The 23909-nt window shown below is 41.8% G+C and overlaps 2 protein-coding genes across 4 annotated transcripts in view; one reads left to right on the plus strand and one right to left on the minus strand.

Moving 5' to 3' along the window:
• Window positions 1-22016, plus strand: LOC125969109 (netrin-1). Its single transcript, XM_049720839.2, has 6 exons — window positions 1-1173; window positions 11984-12172; window positions 14424-14573; window positions 15337-15390; window positions 19066-19140; window positions 19858-22016. Exons 1-6 carry the CDS (start codon window positions 141-143, stop codon window positions 20187-20189), a joined length of 1833 nt encoding a protein of 610 aa, XP_049576796.1. The 5' UTR covers window positions 1-140; the 3' UTR covers window positions 20190-22016.
• stx8 (syntaxin 8) overlaps window positions 18082-23909 on the minus strand; it is a 20032-nt gene continuing 14204 nt past the window's right edge. The window contains exons 8-9 of one of the 3 annotated variants that reach the window (XR_007481443.2): window positions 22283-22403; window positions 18082-20852 (exon numbers count right to left, since the gene is read on the minus strand). Coding sequence is in view for 1 of the 3 variants with exons in the window: in XM_049720848.2 (XP_049576805.1) it covers window positions 22339-22403 (65 nt within the window). In the remaining 2 variants the exon portion in view is untranslated. Of the gene's footprint in view, window positions 20853-21007; window positions 21523-21817; window positions 22404-23909 lie in introns of those variants that run through there. The other 2 variants (XR_007481442.2, XM_049720848.2) reach the window with 2 other exon arrangements.

Below are 23909 nucleotides of genomic sequence, written 5' to 3' on the forward strand. Positions count from 1 at the left end.
TATATGGTGCATGCAAGAGCAGCTCATCAACTATCCTGCGCCCGCCCCCTCTCCTCTCCTCTCCTCGATCTCTCGCTGTCCTCCTCCTCCTTCAACAGCAGCAGCAGCGCCGACACTTTCGGACCCGACACGCACCGAACATGTTCCGAACTCTGGACGCTGCGCTCGTCGTGTTGCTGGCCGCCTCTCTGCGGCGCACGTCGGGCGGCTACGGCGGCGGCGCGGGCTCAGCTCTCTCCTCGGCTCAGAGCTCGCCGCCGGACCCGTGCTACGACGAGCACGGCACCCCGCGTCGTTGCATCCCGGACTTTGTCAACTCGGCGTTCGGCAAGGAGGTGAAGGTGTCCAGCACCTGCGGCCACCGGATCGCGAGCCGCTTCTGCATGCTCAGCGCGGGGGACAAGGCGGACGAGAGGAGCCGCAGCTGCCACACGTGCGACGCGGCCGACGCCAAGCGGAACCGGCCCCCGGCCTACCTCACCGACCTCAACAACCCGCACAACCTGACGTGCTGGCAGTCGGAGAACTTCGTCCAGTACCCACAGAACGTCACGCTCACGCTCTCCCTGGGCAAGAAGTTTGAGGTGACCTATGTCAGCCTCCAGTTCTGCTCGCCGAGACCCGAGTCCATGGTGATCTCCAAGTCCATGGACTACGGCAAGACCTGGGTGCCCTTCCAGTACTACTCGAGCCAGTGCCGGAAGATGTACAACAAGGCCAACCGGGCCGCTATCACCAAGCAGAACGAGCAGGAAGCCATCTGCACTGACTCGCACACGGACATGTTCCCGCTGAGCGGAGGTCTGATCGCATTCAGTACGCTGGACGGGAGACCCTCGGCCCACGACTTTGACAACTCGCCCGTGCTGCAGGATTGGGTGACGGCCACCGACATCCGCGTCACTTTTAGCCGACTGCACACCTTCGGCGACGAGAACGAGGACGACTCGGAGCTGGCGCGGGACTCGTACTTCTATGCCGTGTCCGACCTGCAGGTGGGCGGCCGCTGCAAGTGCAATGGACACGCGTCGCGCTGCGTCAAGGACCGCGAGGGCGAGATGGTGTGCGAGTGCAAGCACAACGCGGCCGGACCGGAGTGTGACAGGTGCAAGCCCTTCCACTACGACCGGCCGTGGCAGAGGGCAACCGCACGGGAAGCCAACGAGTGCGTGGGTGAGTGCGTGCCTACGGGCGTGCGTAAAGTCATGGCGCGAGCCTGCATGCGCGCCTCTCCCGCTCTTTTCCTCTGCAAATTTGAAATTCATTGGATTCGTTTTACTATACAGACATGATGCGTAACTCATATTCATAATAATAATTAAAATCAGAGTTTAATATTGATATGCTTATATCATGATATTCAAACGTTTTATTGTTAATATCATTGCATTCCGATTTTTCCCACAAAGTGGCTTAAAAGGAATTGATCAAGATGACAACGACTCGGTCTCACAGTTGTAGCAGTATTAATAATGATAAGAACACTTTATATACTTTATATTATACAATAGTTCATACTATTAACCATGGGCTTACTGTATTCATAACAATACGAGTAGTAGCAGCAATAGTACTAGTTTATGATTTAACTAAATCATCATGACTTATATGTGCTGTTCTTCTCATTATTAATTATTATTATCGGTAGTAGAAATACTATCATGTCATCACTATTTAGATCAGGGGAAAAATGCCTTATCCATCGTATACATTTACACTACTGCAGCTTTGATACTCTTGCCCTGTCCACACTATATGCTTATCCTCTTGGCTGGAGCTTCTGAATTCTGATATTATTAAATACAGAATTGAAATTCATCATGTCGTTAGGGTAGCCAGTATACTTGAGCCTAGTTATCCTAGCTGGCTCCAGGTGCACCCTGAAGTGGTCTCCAACAAATTGAAGAGCTCCTATAGATAACTAGTCACACTCACCATCCCTTCCACCACACCTTCCTCCGCCCCCCCCCCCCCCCAAAAAAGAGGAAAAAAACATGTCAGCACCTCTTGATTCGAGTGCACTTTACTGATTGCATCCATAAGGCTAGTAAAGGATCCTCCCGCGCCACCCCCCAATTACTTTTTTTAATCCATTTAGGGTATTGAATCAGGAAAAGCTTCTAAAAATCCCTGCAAATTAAAAATGTTTTTAATAAAACCCTAAAACACACACACACATACGCACGCACGCACATTGAATTGGTCCACCTTAAAATAAAACATGTATCAAATTGGCGTTTTAATGGTGATGCATCTTTAAAGAATTGTGAAGGTAACAAAGGCAATTTATAGACTTGACAAGTTCGTTCCGATGACAACAAGAAACTCGTCATACCCTCTCAAATTGAGCCGTACCATATCGAATCGAAATGTAATCACGCTAGATTGGACCCTACTAAACTGAAGAGAGAAAAATGCGTCTTTTACAGACATTAGAACAAAAAAAAAAGCATCTGGCTAGGACACAGTAAATAAAACTGCTGCCGATTGAGCATAGCAACTTATACAAAATCATTTCGCGCAAAATAAAAGTGAAGAATGTTACCAACAGCTGCTTTTTGCGCCTCATGTGGATCTTGAAGTAATTAATGTCAGCGTGTTGGCAGATGTCTCCAGCACAAATTTCGGAGCTGCTTGCTGCTTGTCGGGATGCTCGTTCCAGAAGCAATTGGCTTTTGATTAAATGGTACTTTTGCACCAAGCATCAAAAAGCTTTGGGGTTGATCTATGTTTGGATAATACTACAACGTTTTACGACTCCCATTGCTTTTGACAAAAGTTAGGTATTGGTCCAAAAAGTAAAAAGGAAAAACCCACATTGAAATTCACAGTTGCCTTTTAGATGAAATGAGACGTATGGTGTTTTCTTCACAGTTTGAAAACTTCCCAGTGTCTTGACATTTCTAGGACATTTCTGAATTTCCACACCCCAGGGATCAATAAATGTTCAATCAATCAATCAATCAATCAATCAATCAATCAATCAATCAATCAATCAATCAATCAATCAATCAATCAATCAATCAATCAAGCAATCAATCAATCTACTTTCATTAACCTTCCCACCCCCAAATCAACAATTGTATTACACTTAACACACCCAATCTATTAGTCCTGTTGAAATTAGCCCATTTGAGAGGGACCTGTAAACATCTGCGCTAGAGGTGACTGTAGATGTCATTACCACGACAATCAGGGGCGGAGCTAAGGGGGCAGAACCCGGAGAACATTGTTCTAACCCAAGTTGTTATTGTAAAAAAAAATTAAAAACAAAAATTACAAAGCGGTCATCTCACCTCTGGAAGATGCTGATGAAAATTGTTCGCAAGAGGATCTCTGGCTTCACTTTCTGTATTCCTGACACAAAAGGGAAGAACGATTGCAAAATTCCTATTAACGCTCACATTGTCAGTGATGTTTTAAAAAAAAAAAAAAAGTTCTCATTTCAATATGCATCATTATCTGTCACAGGGATACAAACCTGTAAAATAAAACGAAAAATGAAACCAAATTGAAGATCCAAGACGCTCCCAGAGGACACAACAGAGAGGCGGCAACAAACTGGCAAGGTTCTTCTGTCATTGTCATGCTAGCTATTAGCCGTATGCTATACTATTACCGGCTCCAAGCTATTTCCGTCAGAATCGAATTTAATTAGCATTTATGGCGCCACCTTGAATTACAAATTGGATACAAACCGTTTCGTATCTCAAATCATCTTGAATCAAAACATTGGCAGCAATATCACCGCGAAGGTGAAATTTTACATTCGATGAAGTCGTTTCTTTTAATAAAAACACTCCAAACAAGTAAATCGACCCAATTTCACAAACACGACAGGCACACCCCGCTGATCTTTTGACATCATATGACTAACATGTGTAAAGACCCAATTGTGTGAATGAGGTGGTTTGGCACAAAAAGCGTGTGCGAGTGGGAGTGCCAAGCATTTGCGTATAATCAACGCTCCGTGCCAGAAAACAAGTCGGTGTGGTCACACTTAACAGTCACAAAGTAATTTTCACTCATTATCTCCATGAGGTAGCCTAGCTGGGGTGAATGAACAAAATGACCACGTTTGAAGCTAAAACACGGAACTGCAATGCTAACAATTGCGCTAAGTCGCAAACACATGGGGAGTACCTAACAAGAGCCAATAAACAAAAGCAAGTAATAATTATCCCAATATTTTTTATTTTTTTTGCTTCATTTCAAGAGATATATAGCTGTCACGCCAACCGGCCACCTGAGGGCAGTATAAAGCGTAAGACATATAATAATGATTTGTAGAGGAAAATGAATATCAATCTGTGTTCATTGTTAGTCTACATGTGTTGCTCCACCTTTGGTGCTCACATATCTTTTACTTAAAGGCTTATTAAATGTTGATTTTTTTTCTCTCTCTAAATCACAGCTTGTATCTTGAAAAAAAAATCAACAATAAAAAAACAATGTACTGACTGAGCATCAGAAAGTGAGAGGCTGTCCTCATAAACTCAACATGTCTCTCAAGGTAAAATTTGTCCCTCACAAACGTGGAAAGACAAACACACACACAGACACACACCGTATAAGAATGAACCTGCGACACATCTAACTTTCATTTAGCGTCAAACAAGCTGACTGGAAAAAAAACAGTCAGTGGAATTCCTTGTGTGTGACGGTGAATAGCTCAGGCTAATTTATTACCGATGGCTTTGTCTTTTCCATATAAGTCACGGCTCGGGCTTGTGTGTCATCAGGTCAAGAGTGCCTTTTAAGCACCCGGTTGTCATGGATGCCTGGCAATGTTACTGGTGTTTGTGCAATATGCTTTTCCTGCACGTTTGCTTTTCATGTCACGCTTGCACAAAGAGATCTCAGTCAGCAGAGGTCAGCAGCGGACGCCGGCCCACGTTCGGTTATCTACGGCAGCGCACGCTTGTATGATATCCATTTTTTTTGGGGACTCCATGACTTGTTGCATCAGTTTAGCGCTGAGGCGGAATGAAAACTTACTCGATTTCTTGAAGGAGGGGCGGGGGTTGGAGGCAAAAGTTTGCAAGGTCATCTCAATTTGCCAGGGGTGAGCCCGGGTTAATCCATCACTCATTAGCTTGCGCAGATAACACACATAGTAAGTTAAAGGGGCGGGAGGTCCTTCGTGTTCCTCACCCCCTCCCACTCAGTTTGTCGCACATTTTACAAAGCATAAATTACACATCTACACGATACGTTGAGAGAACATCAGAAATGAAAGTTTGGAGGGATACAAACAACGATATTGGAATGACTGAGGAGAATTTTACGATTTGTACCAGAGAGTCTTCTCCATTGGGGTGTTGGGGGAGCCGGGCGCGAGAAGACAAGGGAAAGTGAGGCAGGCTGGGGGAGGAATGATGACACAAGAGACTCAGCGTGCTATCAGCAAACGCTATTTAAATTACTTTTCGCTCTGCTCCTGTGGGCGCTTTTGTGGCCTTTTACTTGATGCACAAGTCCCCGTGCTGCTTGTACTAACGGTCTAATGGGGTCCATCCACGCTGGAGGATGATAAAGCAAACAAAGGAAAGCTAATTATAAGGGGGAGCAAGGAAATTAGTATAAGGAAATTGAGTCATGAAAGATAATATTTGTTTTAGGAGAAGATAATATTATATTCCTGAATGGAACATAACAACACAACTTGTATTTTAGGAGGTTAAAATAATCATTTAAATTGGAATAACTTCAAAATACGAATTAATGACATTGTTTGAAGTTTGTATTTACTTTTTTTTTTTTTACAACAAAACCCAAAAATTGCCAAAATTTTTTTTTTGTTTTAAAAATATTAAAGAAATATTGCCAGCCCATTGTCAGTTATATTTTGGGTGGTTAAATTAATCATTTAAACTGGAACAACTTCAATATCTAAATTATTGACATTTTAATGTTAGTTAGCATAACAAAGCAAGTAAAATGTTTGAGGTTTGGTTTTACTTCAATCTTTTTTTTTTTTTTTTACAACAGCAAACCCTAAAAATATTTTGTTCAATTGTCCAATTTTGTTTTCTTAGTTTTAAAAAGATTAAGGAAACATTGCCAGCTCATTGTTAGTTATACAGCCTGAAATATTCCAAACTAATGTAAGTTTAAGTTCAACTGTGGTTAAAGTATGAATCATTTTGGTTGTACTTCAAGTTCATATTATGGGATTTTAGTTGAACAGTTGCGGTTTTAACCTAGGTAGGCAATATCGGGTTTCACCGAAGCGATGGGCGGGAAATGAACTGGACCCAGAGCCCCAAAAATAAACAAGGTCAGTAAAAAAATAAAATAAAATAAATAGACTGGAGCAATGGCAAAGACTGAAAGAAAGAAAAGAATAACAGTGGCCAGCAAAAAGCCAATGACCTAATTGAAAATTAAAAATGAGTATAGAATTTTCATATTTTACAGAAAACGCAGTTTAGATTTGGATAGAAACATCTTTTGCAATTTTGATGTGGAAAAATAAGATGTCAGAAAATGTTGCAGTGGTCCATTTGATAATTGCAGAAAATGTTTTTGGCTGAAAAGACAGAAGAATCATTTCAATCTGCTGCCAGAGAAAATATGCGCAACTTATTCAAAACACATGGAGGTTGATTTTCCACAGTCACGTAAATGTCAATTTACACTGGTCGCAATAATTGAATAGACTTTTGAAAAATATTGTCTACCCACAAACAATTTAAGACATTTGACTTTTTATTTCCTTTTTATTTTAGGGCAAATTTAATTCTAATGGGTGACCGCAATGATGAAATCACTGTTTATGATGTTAACACCTTTAATTGTTTTGTCATCATTCGTTTGGAACAGGCTTAAAAAAAAAATTAAATCACATCTTCTGGGAAAATAATTCTCAATGGACTGCTGCTAAAAATCCCTTACTTTCTTCATTTTATTTTTGCTTTTAAATATAGTTGGCCTTTAAATGTTGCATTTAAAATAATGTAAAGCTGTAGATTGTCAATAAAATGGACTAGATAAAAAAAAAAAAAGCTGGCTCCTGCACCCATACCCAAAAAACTGCCATAGAACCAGGAGAGGTTCTAGCACTTTCCTTTCGTAAAGCGAAAGATGCTGTGGAATTCCGGCGGGATTATGAGTCAGATCCGAGACGAATATGAAGGAGCGATAAATGTGTTACTAAAGAAAATGTGCGATAAAGTTTGAGATTTAGAGCGCCTCGGCAGCTTCCTGCTCACTCCTACCCATCTCGATGTAAGCTCTGATGACCTCCTCAGTTGAGGAGGCCCAGTTGGCCCATGATGGAAAGAAAATAAAGCGATTTTGTTTATGAGGAATAACAAACTGCCATTTCAAAAAGATCTTTACGTCTCCTCGTACCCAGGTCCTAATGAAGACCAAAGAAAGTAATTTAGGAGATTTGGGAATTTTTCAGAAGTCCGTCCTTGTCAGAATGTCTCACACGTAACGAGATGTTTGGTCCAAAGTGTATTTTATCAGGGGAGTGGAAACCTTAAACACAGCAGACAGACATCCAAGTCAACATTCCTATCCCAGACTCATCTGCTTATCGTCAAGGATGCGTCAGTTGAACATGGGAACATTTCACAAAGTAAGCTAGGGTGTGTCGTCTCCCCATAGGACTCTCTCTCACTTCTTGTAGGTAGAGAATTACCCCAAAAAAAATCCTCCCAAGATCATCCAAGGTCTTCTCTTCTTTTTTGGGGACCCAAACTAATATAATCTCAATTTGTAGCAATTGGACTTTCTCATTCAATTCTCATTCCTCTGAGTTGTGCGAAAACTGTCCAGCTGAGAGTGATTTGATGAAAGCCAATCAGAAGACCGACGTTCATCTGTGAAGACATGGTACCAACAGGTTGAATCGGCCGAGCTCCGGGATTAGCGCGAGTCGGCTAATGAAGTGTGTGAACGAGGCCATCTCCGGCGACAGTCAACCCCTCGGGGCTAAGAGACGCATTAGACGACCTGCCAGGAGATATTTGAACCCAAAACACTACGATCGGCTTGTCTGGTAGAAACCAAACCCGTAGCGTAAACAGACCGGAGGTGATTTAGAGATTTGGATCAATGTCTTGCTCGGCTCCGTTGGCTGGAGGTGGAGCGTAGAGGTGACAAGGTGAGCTAATGGCTGGATGTCAAACAATAAGAGTGGAGGAAGTGGCGGAAGTGATTTACACTATTCCACAAGGACCAAGCCTCCAGTGATCCTCATAGATCGGGCACAGCGGAGGAAAGGAGCAGTGGTTCTTGCTCTTTGCTGCCACGGGAACCGCAAATCCGCTTAGGATGGATCCTCCGTGATGCCGCGACATCCGTTTTCTCACATCGGGTTACCGGGCTTGGAGGTGTCACGGCGTCTGCCAAAGCGCTCGCGGGCTCAGCACCGCGCGGAAACGTACACGACGCGTTTGCCGGCTGTCCTGCCCGATTATCTCGTATTATGTTATCACACAGCGGAGCGTTGTCTCCGGCTTCGGATGCTGTCAAAGCTGTCAGTCCTCACGCTATTAAGACAGCTGCACTCGGCGGGCCATTGTTTGCCGGGGGGGGAACTCGACAGGCCTAGAGGAATCTTCATTCAGCCTCGAGGGGGCCGGAGTTCTGAATGGGAGCTGCCAATGTCATCCTACAGCCATGGCATTTTTATGGCATAGCCGACATTCGGGCCACGCCCTCAGGCCGAGCCCCTCCGTGAATCCCCCCCCTCCCTCACGTTGTAAAGTGCAAGTTTGTTAGAAAAAAAAAAAAAAAAGCTCTTGGTAGAAGTGAAAGTCATCCTGGAGAATATTGCTTTCAAGTATAAGTAAATAAAGGTAAATCAACCATGGGTTAAATCAGAGATGTCTACTTATACTCGACGCTTTGCCTTGCAATTCGTTAAAAGTTGACGACAAAAAACATGTCGGTAAATCCTAAATCAGATTCCAACAATGATATTTAGCACTGAATTTATCTGGACCAAATAAAAAAATAAATAACGAATAAATGATAACTAAATAAATAACTAAATAAATAGCTAAATAAATAAAAAATCAACCTCAAGGAGTCACATTTTTGTCCCCTTAAATAGTAATGTCATATTGAATTTGTTTCATTATTTAGCCTTGGTCCAACAATGACAAAGGCGGCGCTTCATCTCGGAATTTACGCCCCAAGAGATGAAAAAAGCAGATGGGCAAGACTTTCACTCTTGCTTTAACCAGTCACACCTTGGCGCTATTGAGCACCAAAGAGCCGTGATTACTCAGCAAGTGGTTGCCTCGCTGATCACAGGCAGGACTATTATGCCACAAGAGTGGGGTGGAAATGGGCCTGAGGCCTTTGTGTGAGTGTGTGCGTGTGTGTGTGTGCGCTCCCATGCAGCGCCGCCTAACGAGAGGGCAGGTCAGCCATTAAATGGGCACTAATGCGGGAAATTGGAGGCCATTAGGCCCTCCTTTGTTGTGGTGCCTATGTGTGCCTTCGGCTGAAAAAAAGAAGACCTGATTAGCCCCCCACATGGCGACAGAGCGGGGGGGGGGGGGGGGGATATATGGATCACTGATGGTGCGGAGAGGGCATCAAATTTATATGTCCGCTGTTAATAGAAAAGTAAATTCAATTTATGAGGCCTTGTGATTACAGAAGGCTCACACTTGAATGATAAATTCAAATAAGGAGTGGTATAAATATATGTAACAAATATTGTGTTTAGGGCAAAGAAATTAAATTGTATTGAAATTTATTTTTAATCCTTTTTTCTATTCCTATTTATTTCATTATTTTTCTATTAATGGCAAAAGATAAAGCATTTTTGTGTACTTTAAACAAATAAAAGCTAAGCGACAAATTGAAGAAATGAATGAATTAAAAAAAGAGCTATTTTTTTTGTTACACAATTTACATGAATGTCATTTTCAACCAATGATATGTAAAATACAAATATGAATTTCCATCAGTGGTTGTGCTAGCACGAGTGTCTTCACTCTCTTGCAGCTCTTATAACAAGCTTTTTATTTAGCATCCCAAAAAAACGACAAACGGCTTGTCTGTTTACATATTTGAGCGAAGCCAGTTTGCGGACAGGCAGTAAAAGTGTCACTTAGCAATTTTCGAACAATTTGCGGCTGCAACCAAAGTCGCTAAATTAGCAGCGTTATCACGGGTGTGATGAGCTTAACCACAACCTCCGGCTCTGCGGCTTCAACGCTCCTCTAATTACCAGAGAAGCAAAGCCGCTCCAAGGCTGAGGTCACGTTACAGAAGCTGGGAAAGACACTCATTAGCCAACATTTTGCCGGGAAAAACACGTTTCTCGAGGACTCGTAGCAAACACCCGAAAAACATAGCAGTTTCCCGTAAAATTCGTCACTTGGCAGCAAAAACTGGTCGAGGTTTTTGTTTGTTTGCAGTCCTTTCAATTAGTCGCAGTGTTGAAGAACCCTTCGAAAATCATCCTTCAGCTAATTCAGTATGCTAAAAGAATCTCTCTCTCTCTTAAATGTATTAATTATAATAATTAATTGTATAATATTAAAAAATAAAGTTGCGCAGAAATCATCATGGTGGTTGACCAATCCAAGCTGTAGTCTGTCGGTAGCAAATGAACGAACGATATTTTTTGAAAGCTCGCACTCGGTTCTTCTTAACAAGAATCAACATGTCGCCTAGGCCGAGCGCGTCATCCTCACCGATGATGTGTTGGCGTGAAACAGTGTTGCAACAAAGACACGTCTGCGGGTACGGGTATGATCACCTGCAGACAGGTTCAGATTTTCGCCAGCTGCATCTTACAGAGGGAACGCGGTCGTCTTCAATTCTTTTCAACACCGTGTCACAGATTATCTCAAAGATGTCCAAACATTAGGCCCGTGTTGTCTCAGGGCCTGCGCGGATTAAGGCTGACTTGTCGGAGTCCGAGAAGTGACTGAATGACGGCTTTGTCGTTGCGTGCCGCAATGCCAACGCTCGTGTTGTGTTTATATAACAACAAAAGTTGCTCTACAAACATTTCTCAAAATGCAGAGATGTCGTGAGAAACGCATTTTTTACGTTGGTTTATGTTGAGGGCCGAACTTTTAATTATTAGCGAGCTACGTCATTGCAGCCACTCGAGTGAATTAAATAAAAATGTCCCAAATTTATTTTCAGTTGTTGTCACAATCATTGAGGGATTTTCCATCCGGTGCTAGCCACGAGCTAGCTTGCGAGCTAACCCCGAGCTACCCAAGACCTAGCTTAGAAGCTAACCAAGAGCTAGCATGTGAGCTAATCATGAGCTAGCTTGTGAGCTAACCAGGGGGCCTATTAGCCAAAAAAAATCTTATTTTATTACATTAAAGCACATCTTTCCTACTATCTAACTCAGAAACCAGGTCACTTCTATTTCACATCACTTTCATGCAATTCTACGGCAAAAAACGCTCCGGCTCATTTAATATTTGAGAAGGTATGTTTTTTATATGATGTTTTGACCTTTGATTTCTGTCGCAAATTTTGACATAAGCAACAACATGAATATTCGGAGTGTAGCTAAATGAAGGCTGTGCTCATAATGAAGCTCACATTGGAAAAAAAATGTTCCCCGGAAAGATGCACGCCGTGTGATCGTCTGGCAAGCAGTTCGGAGTTTATACCTCCTCTCGTCTGGGATAGACTCCAGCTCAGTCGTGACCAAACTGAGAACAGGTTCTATGAAGAACATGCAGGGATGGAATGACAAAATTAATTACCATTAGTTTTTTAACCATTTAAAGCAAAATAGTTGATTTAAATTTATTTGAAATTTATTTACCAATTTTTTTTCCGACTTTTTGGGACCAAACAAAAAAAAATGTCTTTTTGTCTTTTATTGCTTTGCATGTATTGTCTAGTGAGGTATGCTGTTTAATCAATTTTTTTTTTCATGAACTAGACCTGTTAAGCTTCTCACTGTCAAGACTTAAGGTGTTTAAAATGACAGTCACTAATTGCTTTTTTTTTTTTTTTTTTTTAATTTCCGCAGCCTGTAACTGCAACCTGCACGCCCGCCGCTGCCGCTTCAACATGGAGCTGTACAAGCTGTCGGGGAGGAAGAGCGGAGGCGTGTGCCTCAACTGCCGCCACAACACGGCCGGACGCCATTGCCACTATTGCAAGGAGGGCTACTACCGGGACATGTCCAAACCTATCTCGCACAGGAAAGCCTGCAAGGGTACGCCGTCCTACTTTATCACAAAACACGCTGGCTTGATTTCCCAGAGGGCAGTCATTCATTTGACACGCTAAAGAGGTGAACACACACAAAAAAGTATATACCAGGTAATTGTTCTTCCCACCACTATACTACAAATGCTAATAATTTAATTCAACATCCTCTGCCATGGCCTGAGCTAGGATTTTTTTTTTTTTTGCATGGGGGGGAGCATGGGGTGGCCAAGAAGTACATCTCAGGGGATTTATAGTAATAATTCTTATTATTTTTATAACAATAATTCTTATTATTTTTACAAACCTCCAAAATTTATCAGAAATTCAACTACGGGCGAATAAGTCACAGAAAATTTCACTTTTAATTTTAATTCAAAATCTACATGACTAATTTAAACTATTGGGACTGTATGTTGCAATCGTACTACACTCAGCAAACACTAGATGTATATAAATATATATTAACATTGAAACAGATAATTAAAATGGTGCAAACTAATGAATACTATCTCAATTTGAAAAAACTAAATTAAAACTATCTGTACTGAGAAATCCCAAAGTACTTTAACCCTGCTCTATAGAAGCTGCGTGACGGACCAACACGGGCCCACGACCCGCTGTTTGATGACCGCTGCTCTCGAGTTGTAAATTAATGACAGGAAATGGGGGAAGGAAGCGGAGCGACTCAACATTCCTTCGCCTTGTCTCGCCCCCATCTTCCTCTGTCAGCGGAGATAAGTTGGAGGTCTGCGGGGATGGCGGAGCGAGGGCGGTGGAGTGGGTGTTCCCTCTTTTGACACTGAGTTATTTGGCTTAATTCGTGGGGAGGTGAGGGGATGACAGGACAACCAAAGCAAAAAGAGGCGAGGTGTGAAACGATCGGAGCAGCAAGCGGGAGGTCATTCGCGAGGGTGAAAGATAGGAAGGAATGGAGGCCGACCGAGGTGGTGCGGACACGCCCCCCCGTGCAGGTGCGCTAGCCGCCTACTGCCATCAACTCTCGGCCGAGAGTTTTCTCACCTTTCCTGTAGCTGCAGGTAAAAATTTGGATTCTAGATTTGTAAATAGAGTTGTTCGCCCCCCCCGACGTCAATGCAAGCTATTTAAAATAAATATTACAACGTCATTTTAATTTGAAATTATGACGTTATGGTTGAAATTATGAGTTTGGACCTTCCATCCTTGCAGTCACTTGGAATCAAAGAGAGCGATACAGTCTTGGTATCTTCCTAATCCATCTGGAGTGGCCATGAGGCTGAACACACAGCCACTCAAGCGCTAAGTGGACACACACTTAAAGCAAAAAGCCTCGCTCAACACCCCCCCCCCCCCCCTTTCTCCTCAAGTATGTTGCACGTTTGTCCAAAAAGCGCTCGCCAAAGAGTCGTTCAATTTGTCAAGCGACCGCAGCGTGTCCATCAGGGTCAAGTTGACCGAGCCGAGGTTCTGAAAGATAGAGCCGTAACGAAACGCAAAGAGGGAATGCACTTGGCCCGGAGATTAGTCTGAATTGATAGCCGAGATAGCAGTGACAGAAAAAAAGGCTAATAGGTACAAAGTAGAAGTTGATAAGACGTGTGAAAAGAACAAGGAGCTACTGGAGATAAGATTGGAAACAGGAGCTTCATGACAGGAAACGTGGAGATAAAAGCGAGTGTTGTTGGTGTCTCTCTTTGGAGTAATGGGGTTTCTTCTTTGTTAATGTTGGAACTCAGTGACTTTTTTCAAAAGCGGCAAGTGCAGAAATTGAAATTTGGATTAGAACTGTGAGAAATAAATAAGCAAATGAAAATTTAAGATGAGAAGACTTTTTTGGGGAGGAAAACATGACATTGTCCATCTAATAAAACACGTCATTATTGTTAATGTTAAAAAAAAATACTATTTTATTTATGAACTTTTTTTGGCTTTTTACACAAAAAATCTACCTTTTTGGTAATATAATTTGTTTTTTTTCATTATGGAAAATAATAGGACTTCATGTATCAGATTATGATATTGCACTTTTATTTTTAAAGGGGAAATCAAGTCAACATTTTTCTTTACGATAATGCGATAATACGATAATCATAATTCTGTGGGATATGAGCAATTTGTTCATTTTTTTTTTAATTTTCTAGTTATTGCCGCCTTTTACAGTCTACATTTCAGTGCACCTTTCTGCTGTGCGCACACCTCCGCCTGCCCCCCCCCCCCCCACTTCCTTATTACAACCACTCACTGTGTCTCTCCTTTTCTTTCTGTGTCCCTCACAGCATGCGATTGCCATCCCGTGGGTGCGGCCGGCAAAACCTGTAACCAAACCACAGGACAATGTCCCTGTAAAGACGGCGTGACCGGTATCACGTGCAACCGCTGCGCTAAAGGTTACCAGCAGAGCCGCTCGCCCATTGCCCCGTGCATAAGTACGTCCAAGCAGTCAATTGATTTGTATTTTTATGTTGGGAGGTTCAACAGGAAACATACCTCAACGATTATTTTTTTTTTTACATTTTACAATCAGTGCAAAAATAAAGATAAGAAAACAAATTTTTCAAACATGTTTTAAATAAACGTTTAAAATCCATCTGATTTCAAACATGACAAAAAGAATTTCCCCAAAAAGGTTTGAGAAGACCTCATATCTTCAAGATGAATGGTCGCACTCATGTCTGATAAAAATCGAGGTTGTGTTCACCACCTGGCTACTCTTTCTCTTCCTACGCGCTTTGATGACTGCGGTTTCACAGCATCGTTTGTCTCCTTCCTGTTTCTATCTTCTGCTCCTCTGCAGATGGGAGGGACGGTTTTTTTTTTTTTTAAACGCATGCTTCCCCTCACTGTCAGCACAAAATGTAACTACAGGGGTTGGTGGGAATTTGAAAATTTAATGACTCCCAAATAAATCCTGTGTCGAGCACGGTGTGTCCCGAAGGTGAGCGCAGGCCGGCTGCGCCGCTGAGGGTGTGGTCACATGCAGTTTTAATCACGGCCAATCAAAGCGGTGGCTACTTATATTCTCTTTAAATGTGGCACGCTAGTCAAGCATTACAGTCTTAACATTTGCGACACAGACGGATGTCCAACACAATGTGAGCTTTTCTGTTTTGTACTTATTAACACAGTATGAGAACACTGACTTGTCTGTGTGTGTTTGTGTGTGTGTGTGTGTGTGTGTTGGGGGGGCAGAGATTCCAGTTACACCGCCTACGACACCAGCCAGCAGTACAGAAGAGCCCTCAGGTGAGGCAAACAACTGTACACTACTGACATGCCAAGTATTGAAAGTCATAACTATAGAAGCATTAGCCAACTTTAAACAACTAGAAAAAAAAAAAGTATATATATATATATATATAAAAAAAATAAAAAATATATAAGGCAAAAACAAAAGTGGACAATATGGAAAAATGTTATGGTGATTCTATCAAACGAGTTATTCATGCAGTGGCAGGAGGCCTATAAGTGTGTGGTTGGTCCGGCAATCTCCTCTGGGACGGCTTTGATTGACAGCACAGTCACTGCCGAACACACCCCACACCTCCTCCACTTCTTTTCTTTCCCGCTTTCCTTTTTTCCATCTTCCATCTCTGTCTGTTTCACGCTTTGTCTTTGACGTAGGAGAATGTGTAGTGCGTGCGGGTGTGTTGTGGTGAGAGGGAATATATCTGGAGTTTCTCCAGGGCCCCCTTTGTCACGACGCCATGCACCTTTGGAATTGTTGGAAAGAATTCTCCGCACCTCAGTGAGGCGCAACCTGGTGTGAAAGCCAATTATTGGGGATCCTTTTTCCAACTTTTTTCGAGTTGATTAGTGGTAACTCTAAACAGCGTCATTTAACAGTTTGCAATCTATTCTGAACACACTTTAAGAGGGTGTGCACATTTATGCAAACCCATCAATCTGTTTCCTTACTGAGCTTCTTAAAATGATTTGGATAAAACGCCTCATTTTTTTTGACAAAATCTACCACGATGTGTTGCTTGCAGGAAAGTCCACTGTAAAATTGGACGATGAGAAGTGTGTCATAAAAATGAGTGGCCTGCCTACGGGAGATTTTTTAATGACTTTGGATCACGTATTTAGAGATCATCTAATGATAACGGGGAATCGCAGAGCAGCACTCGTCAAAGTTTCTGTTTGATTTTGAGCAGATGGCAAAGCTGACATGTCATGACGTGCCAGCGTTGCGGACCCAACTCGCATATTGAAATTGTCGCAAGAGTCGAAATGTTTGCGGTCAACGTGCTAGTTTTTGAGCAACTCTGCTATCACATGACGACGGATTAGAAACAGATGCAGTGATTTTACATGCAATGTTATGTGGCATTATTGAATTAAATGCATCTGCTGTTGCGCAAAAATTATGACACCACACTGAAAATAGAAAATATAAACTATTGGAAATGTTAACTTTTGCATGGTATAAGGTTAAAGTATATTTGTTTTTCTTAATTACTAAATTGTATCTGTTTTTCTTACTTTCACAGTCACAGAGAATAAAATCTTAATTTTACGAGAAAAACGACTAAATAAGGCAACCGAAAAAAATATTATATATACAAGAATGATGTCATACTTGAAAAAAATATATACTCTAATCAGAAAAAAATATTCATATAAGTAAAGAAAATGCAACAGACGTAAAGTCAATTCCTAAAAGTCATCTTTTTTTGTGGAATAGACCAATTATTTATATTTTTAAAATAAAATGATCAATTCTATATAAATCATCTATTTGCAATTTTTCACAACTAAAGTCGCAATATGATAAAAAGCATAATTTATTACGATCAGCATAACCTGCTCCTTTGAATTTTCTATCTATATATACATTTTTTTAAAATGCTATCACTTATACAGTAAATTTTGTTTCACATAACATTTACATCAGTACTTAGGTGGCAAAATCCACTCGAAGATGGCTAGCCTCCCTCCCGTGTTGTTTGGATGGCATCCAAATGCAGTGTAAACACTGCGAAGCGGAGGAGCTCGGAGCAGGGCAGCACACTGGGCTCCCTAATCTAATGACACGCTTTATTTGCCACACTTTGTTTTCCCCCACCAGTGTGCCGAGAGGAGAAAGGCCTCCTCCTGGGCTTTCCGTCACACCTCCTTCCATTCACATCTCCGAGTCAACTTAATATGCATCTCCCTACTCAATATGCACATGAGATACACTTGTGTACTCTGCTGCCGTTTTCCAAGCAGTAAGAAGGAGCAACCAAAACAAACTAAATTTATAAACACTGCCAACAAGTTATTTGCTCATTCATGGATAGCATAATCCCAGGGGTGGCGCCATGGGGTGGCCAGGGGTGGCCTTTGTCACCCCACAGTAGGGTCAGACTAGATAATTTATTCGTTACACAATGAAATTATCAAAATAAACACGGCTCTATTTATTATAACATTCGTGACAGGGTGGCCATCGGGAATTGTATTATTTTGAAGTGTTTCCTGTGCTGTAGCAGCTTCAGTAATCAAAACGATCCACTCGAAATGATTGTACGGCAGCGTTACGGTCAGGGGCAGAGGTCCAGAACTCAATTAGGTACACGCCAGGCTGCAAACAAAGCAGCGTAGTAACTACATGACCACATTGGAGCTCAGGTCCGCTCCCACTTCCCCTCGTCTGTAACGAGCACACAAAGGCAACATTTGTCCTCCCGGTAGGGGACTGCCTGGTCCTAAACGGGGGTCTTGGGGATCGCTCGCAACCAGTGGGATGTCGCAGGGCTACACTAATAGGGTCCGAAAGGCTATCAAAGGGAAGTATCGTGATGCTTTATAAAGGGGGGGTTGTGAAAAAACAAAGCTTCCTTGCTCCAGCTACTAATCATTTAAATGGTAATGAGAGTCTGTTGAATTTGTCGGTTTTCTAGCGACACCATCCTTACGACTGGACTTGATCTGTTCTTGTGACAAACTTCACTCTTGCTCTATCTTCTTCTTAGTCAGTCCCTCGCCTTATTCTGTTTTGCGTAGGTAAGGAGGGGTGCATTTTTTTCCCTCCTTTTGGCGTTTCCTTGGCAACCTCATTGAAAATGAGCATAAAAGGGGAGAGGGGGGGGCAAAGGCACGGAGCACAGAGCCCCCCCCCCCTTCCAACTCTTGGAACTCTGGGTTAAATTTTTCGGAGCAGAGAAAAACAAATGTGATGATTTGTTTTCAGTGCAGAACTCTCGAAGAGGATGACAGAGTAGCAAACAAACGCGAGGCAGTGGCGGTTCACTTTGGGTTACCTCATCGTTCGGGCGACGGCTATGTCTGCGTGAGGTATTTATTTGTTCGGTGGACACACTCCCCCTCTAAGAAAAGTGTCTTCTGCGCCTAACTCGTCTTCATGGATGGCTAATTTTTCCTTCCTGACCTCCCTTTGTGTGGCAATGACCCCTTTCATACCAACCCCAGCCTCCCTGGAATAGCCGCCCCCCCCAATGCTCTTTCTCCCAATGTCCACGCTGCAATGAATGCAAACGTTTGACACGGCCCTTCGGTGGGGCCTTGATCCCAGGGCGTTTTTCTTTTTTTGGGGGGGGTAGGGCTGGGGGTGACAAGCGAGGTGAGATTTGGAGTGATGTGTCGGGGCGGGGTGGGAAGGTGGTCCACATTGGGTCGAATGATTCCCAGGCTTTGACAGGGAAGAAGCGGCTATAGGCTAGGCTCGTAATTTGTAACGCTGCTGACGGTACCATTAGGCCTCGGCAGTGGCCCGCACAAAATAGCTTGGGGAGGGGGGGGGGATTCTTACACACACACACACATATATAATATATAGGTATAGATATATACTATGAAATAAAAATACTAAATTCATGTTTATTTTTTGGATGTCTACAAATACAAGAAAAATAAAAAATAAAAAATTTAGTCATTCTTTGGAAAACTAACTGTACTTGTTATCATGCTTTACAGACTGTGACTCTTACTGCAAAGCATCAAAAGGCAAACTGAAAATCAACATGAAGAAGTATTGCAAGAAGGATTACGGTGAGTCAACGCTGTTCGTACTGCAGAATAACGTTCATTTAAAAGGGAGGAAAGGTGGGGAAATTTTTTTTGAAGAATTTCCGATTAAAGCAATGTTGTAGGAATGGTTCGACCGCCATTTCCAATCCAATTTAAGCACATTTGGCCTTTTTTAATACAAAGCGTCAGTTTAAAATGCAAACAGTGACATTTAGCTCCGCCTCCAGCGCCCTCCACATTGTTCCCTGTGCACATGCTTGATCCCCAGTCTGCAGTAAATCCTCTAGACCCGACATTTTCCATCCATGGCTTACCTTCGCGTGTAAAGATTAAACATAATAAATATGCCGCGACAAAGACGGTGGCGGAAAAACTGAAGAAAGTTCCAGTGAATGTGACACTGGGGTTAGATACTGGCTGGCTAATAAATCTGTTAGCATTGTTCACCACAAAAAAAAAAGCCTCTTGTCAAAGTCATCAGATCCACAAGAGACCAGAGACAGGATCTCGTCTGACTATTCAAACACACCACAGGACAGAAAGGGAATCGAGGATTTGTTTTGAAAGGATCGGCGGGAGAGCCGGGCAGCATGCTGCGGCACAAAATGATGCTACAAGTTTCTCGGGGTGTCCAAAGAATCACTTGGGGGGTGAAGGGAGGGGGGGGGGCTTACACTAGAAATCTAACTTGGTTATAACCGTGCTGGAGTAACAACACGGTTCCTCTCGTACCCGCAGCTGTCCAGGTCCACATTCTGAAGGCGGACAAGGCCGGCGAGTGGTGGAAATTCACCGTCAACGTCATTTCCGTCTACAAGCAAGGGGAGAGTCGGATTCGTCGCGGGGACCAGTTCCTGTGGGTCCGCGCCAAAGACGTGGCCTGCAAGTGTCCCAAGATCAAGCCCGGCAAGAAATATCTGCTGCTGGGCAACGACGAGGACTCCCCCGGCCAGAGCGGCGGCGTGGTGGCGGACAAAGGCAGCCTGGTTATCCAGTGGAGGGACACGTGGGCACGCAGGCTGCGGAAGTTCCAACAGCGGGAGAAGAAAGGAAAGTGCAAGAAGCCGTAAATGGGAAAAGAGGAGGAGAGAAAAGCTCCAGAAGAAAAAAAAAAAGAAAGACAAAAGACTACAGCCGAAAGAGACTGTTGACGTCGCTGCTTTTTGGTTTTCTTTTGTTTTGTAGCGTTAAAAAAAAAGAAACATTTAGGAATTCTACTCTAGTGAATTTTGGTTGAAGGAGATGACCTTACAGATTTGGTTTGACCCTTTCTTTAACTTTGACACCCGTCTGTCTCTTGTGGATTTGCCCATTTTGCACCAAGTCAAGTTGATATTTGTGCACCTACCTGTTGGTTTTATATTCAGTAAAAAAACAAAAACATCCTCTTTATGGTTATATTTTTGGATTTGCTTTATAAGATCAAACTCGGAAAACAATGTTTTCAATCATCCAAATTGTTTCAGGTAAAAAGAAATAATTTAGATTAAGATCTTGAAGACTAAACATGGTTGTGCTTTAAGTTAGAATTGACGCGTTGGTGTAAGGTTTTTTTTTCCCCGCCATTCTTTTTTCAGTGAAGAGAAAAAAAAAAAATCTTACCTTGCTGTCAGTTTCAGATGAAAATGAAATGTATTTTCTTTTTGCCATTTCCAGGCTGAAAGATTGATTCTGAACAATTTTCCATGTCATCAGTTGTGAATTTGGTCAAATTGTCCCAATAAATTGGGCTCCTGTGGAAAGTGGATAAATTGGGTAAAAAGGTACATATTAATATCACAATACTAAAACAGAATTTTGTGATTTTTTCCTTCCAGAAATATGGAAAAAGGAAAGCAGTATTCTTTTATAGGTCATTACTGATCATTACCTAATTATTTAGGTTGCATTTCAACGTTCAGAAAGCTACATATTTATTTCAGTTCAATCAATGTAAAAAATGTCATTAATTGTTGAAAAAAATTGTCAAAGAAAAAAAAATATTTCTATTCATTGATCAAAAGTCACCATGTGGATTTGCTTCATTTAGTTCACGTCCAAGGGCGGTGCAAAATTGTGTCGCTCTCAAAACATTTATTTAATTGCATTGCCAGTTGGATGTAGCCACCATCCGATGGATATTCCTCCCCGAAATTAATTGGTAACCTAGAATTTTTGAAATAGTGAACAAGTATTCACGGTATAAGATCATTTCTTAGTGGTTTGAAATAGTCCAGAAATTAGCTTTACTTTGATTTCTCAGAAGGCCAGTAATTTGATCCAAATGTTTATTTTGGGCCTAAGATATACAATTAAAAGAGTAAAACAAACATTAATAGTCAAAGTATAAATCAGAATTTTTATCTTTGATGATGATCCATTTTCCTCAATTTTCAGTGCAATCATCGAGTGCCGACTCAAGTACTGCAAAAAAAGAAAATGTTATTTTTTCCCAGATATTTCTAGAACTGTTTATCCTCCAACATCATGTTTTATGTCGGTGCTATTGTGTTAATGCTCAATGTATGTAAATTCCATTTCCAAGTGTTTCCCGTCAAAAGTGTTGCTTTGTTGTTCATACTATAAATTGTAAATGTTGTTTAGTTGTCACATTTAAAACCACTTTTCTTTTTTTTTGCAATGTTGTTTTTACAATGTGTACTAATATATTACGGTTATTCTATATATAAATATATTTAATTACACAAGCCAATGTGGATTTCCTTTATTCCAACTTTTTATTTGTATTTTTTCCCCCCCATGTGTTGTCATTGTTTAGAGTGTTGCCATTAATTGAAGAAGAAAATTATAACTACTGAACATACCAAGCCGGTAGAACTAAAAGCAAATTTTCAAATAAACTCTTGTTACACTGAAAAATGTGAGCTTTGTGTGTTTTTTTTCAGATTGGAATGCATTCATTCAGATAAATAACAAATCCTTTCATTAAAGTACAATCATTCCGAAGATACGGTGTTATAAAGTATAAAGAATGTTTTTTTTGTTAGTTCTAGACACTACTTAAATATCTTTCTTTACAAGACAGGTTAGCAAACCCATCCAACAAATTGAAACATTACCGATGTAAATAGTCTAGGGAAAAATAATGCAAAGCTCGAATGGAATGATTTAAAATCAGATCAAGCTGAAGGAGACAATGTCTTCATCTGTGTTTGACTCCTACCATTCCCTCATCCAGATTGTAAGCTTTGTCGTCTTTCCAGCAAGCGTCCGCACTCATTACACGGGCCACACGGCGACCACGACAATCGCGATAAGCAGCAAAACGATCACCACCAGCATCCCTGAGGAAGAGAAAAAAACCGGACATTTATTCATAAAACACATCACGCAAAATGCGCGCAGACTAATTATCGACTAATTGAACAACCCATTAGTTAACGATTAATCGTTGCACCCCTGCTGTCATTGGATGATCCGATAAAATGCTCACGTGAAAATATCAGTTTCTATTATTGTCGGCTTTCATCAACAAACAACGGAATTGCGGGAAAGGAAATCGTAAGGAATCGTGATAGTCGCTTGTTCCTAAAATCACAAGTGAGCTGTGAGTGATTCAACCTGATTGAACGAGATGTTCAATGAGTTAAAACATCATGAAATCTCTTCCAAGGACAACCATTAACCTAAGATTCCAAACAACTGCATCTTGGGCTGGGCCAAACGCTGTCGAGAATTCCGTTACGCACTCAAGACGTCCAAAGTTATGAAGCATACGGTTGGTATTTTGCCCAGGCCTTTCACTTCAAGTTTACATTTCTCTCATTCTTTGGCTTGCTGTGCTTTCCTTCCCACCCGGCAGCCTAATTAGTCGTTTTTTTCCCAAAGGGGCGAAAAAAGTTTGTCGGAAGGCATTCGTGAGAAAACCACGCTTGTGGGTCAATCCAATTTATTGTTTTTATAACAATGTCCTTTTTCACAGCACTTATTTACATGCAACCTAACTTATCTTTCGTTTGATTGGATCAGAAACGATTCTTCCAACGTCTATCAGGAAACGCCCGTGACAATGATGGCCGAGGTATGCACGGTACGAACGTGTTCGATTGCAATGACTCTCACATTGTAATAGAATCCAGACATTCAGCCACATGAGACTCAAACTGTGACCCTCCTTCTTCTCCCATCATTCCCCATCTCTGACTAAATGAGCGCTTCCTGACCTTCACAGGAGACTAATGGAAAAATTAGCTTGCCAAACAGATGAGAAGTGTGCTGTGACAGTGACTATTGAAGGAGATGCTTGATGCCGATTGACGGATCGACCACCCAGGAGATCCGGAGGCAATTTTCGGACACAAATCGTAAATAAATAATTGGTGTGAGTCCCGGACAGGCGTCGACAAACCTAGAAGCTCCCTCACTGTAATAAAGTGATCTTGTCACTTGAGCACATCGAGGAATTCAACAACCCGCCCAACGATTTCTGGATACAATTTGGAATAAATAAAACAAGATAAGGACAAGGTGTTAATAAGTCTTAATCATAATATTTGAGATCTTACAATAAATTGCTAACAGCATCAGACTACAATCACAAACATACAATTTGTGTTTGAATGAAATTGGTGAACATATTAGAGCCATAAGAGAAGATCATTTTAGAAGTTCAATTTTTCTGCGTTGCCGAACACCCTAACACGGAGACTTCCCACATCTGTTATGGCTCTGATGCTACCAAGGCGGAACATTCCCTGTATGTTTTGAAACAAACAGAAAAATTGCCGTTTTTACCAGCAGTGCGTAGGAGCTTCTGGTGTTTCACATTTCCGAGAGTGCATCTTATTTCC

The sequence above is a fragment of the Syngnathus scovelli genome, chromosome 5 (assembly GCF_024217435.2).
Source record: "Syngnathus scovelli strain Florida chromosome 5, RoL_Ssco_1.2, whole genome shotgun sequence".
Lineage (NCBI taxonomy): Eukaryota > Metazoa > Chordata > Actinopteri > Syngnathiformes > Syngnathidae > Syngnathus > Syngnathus scovelli.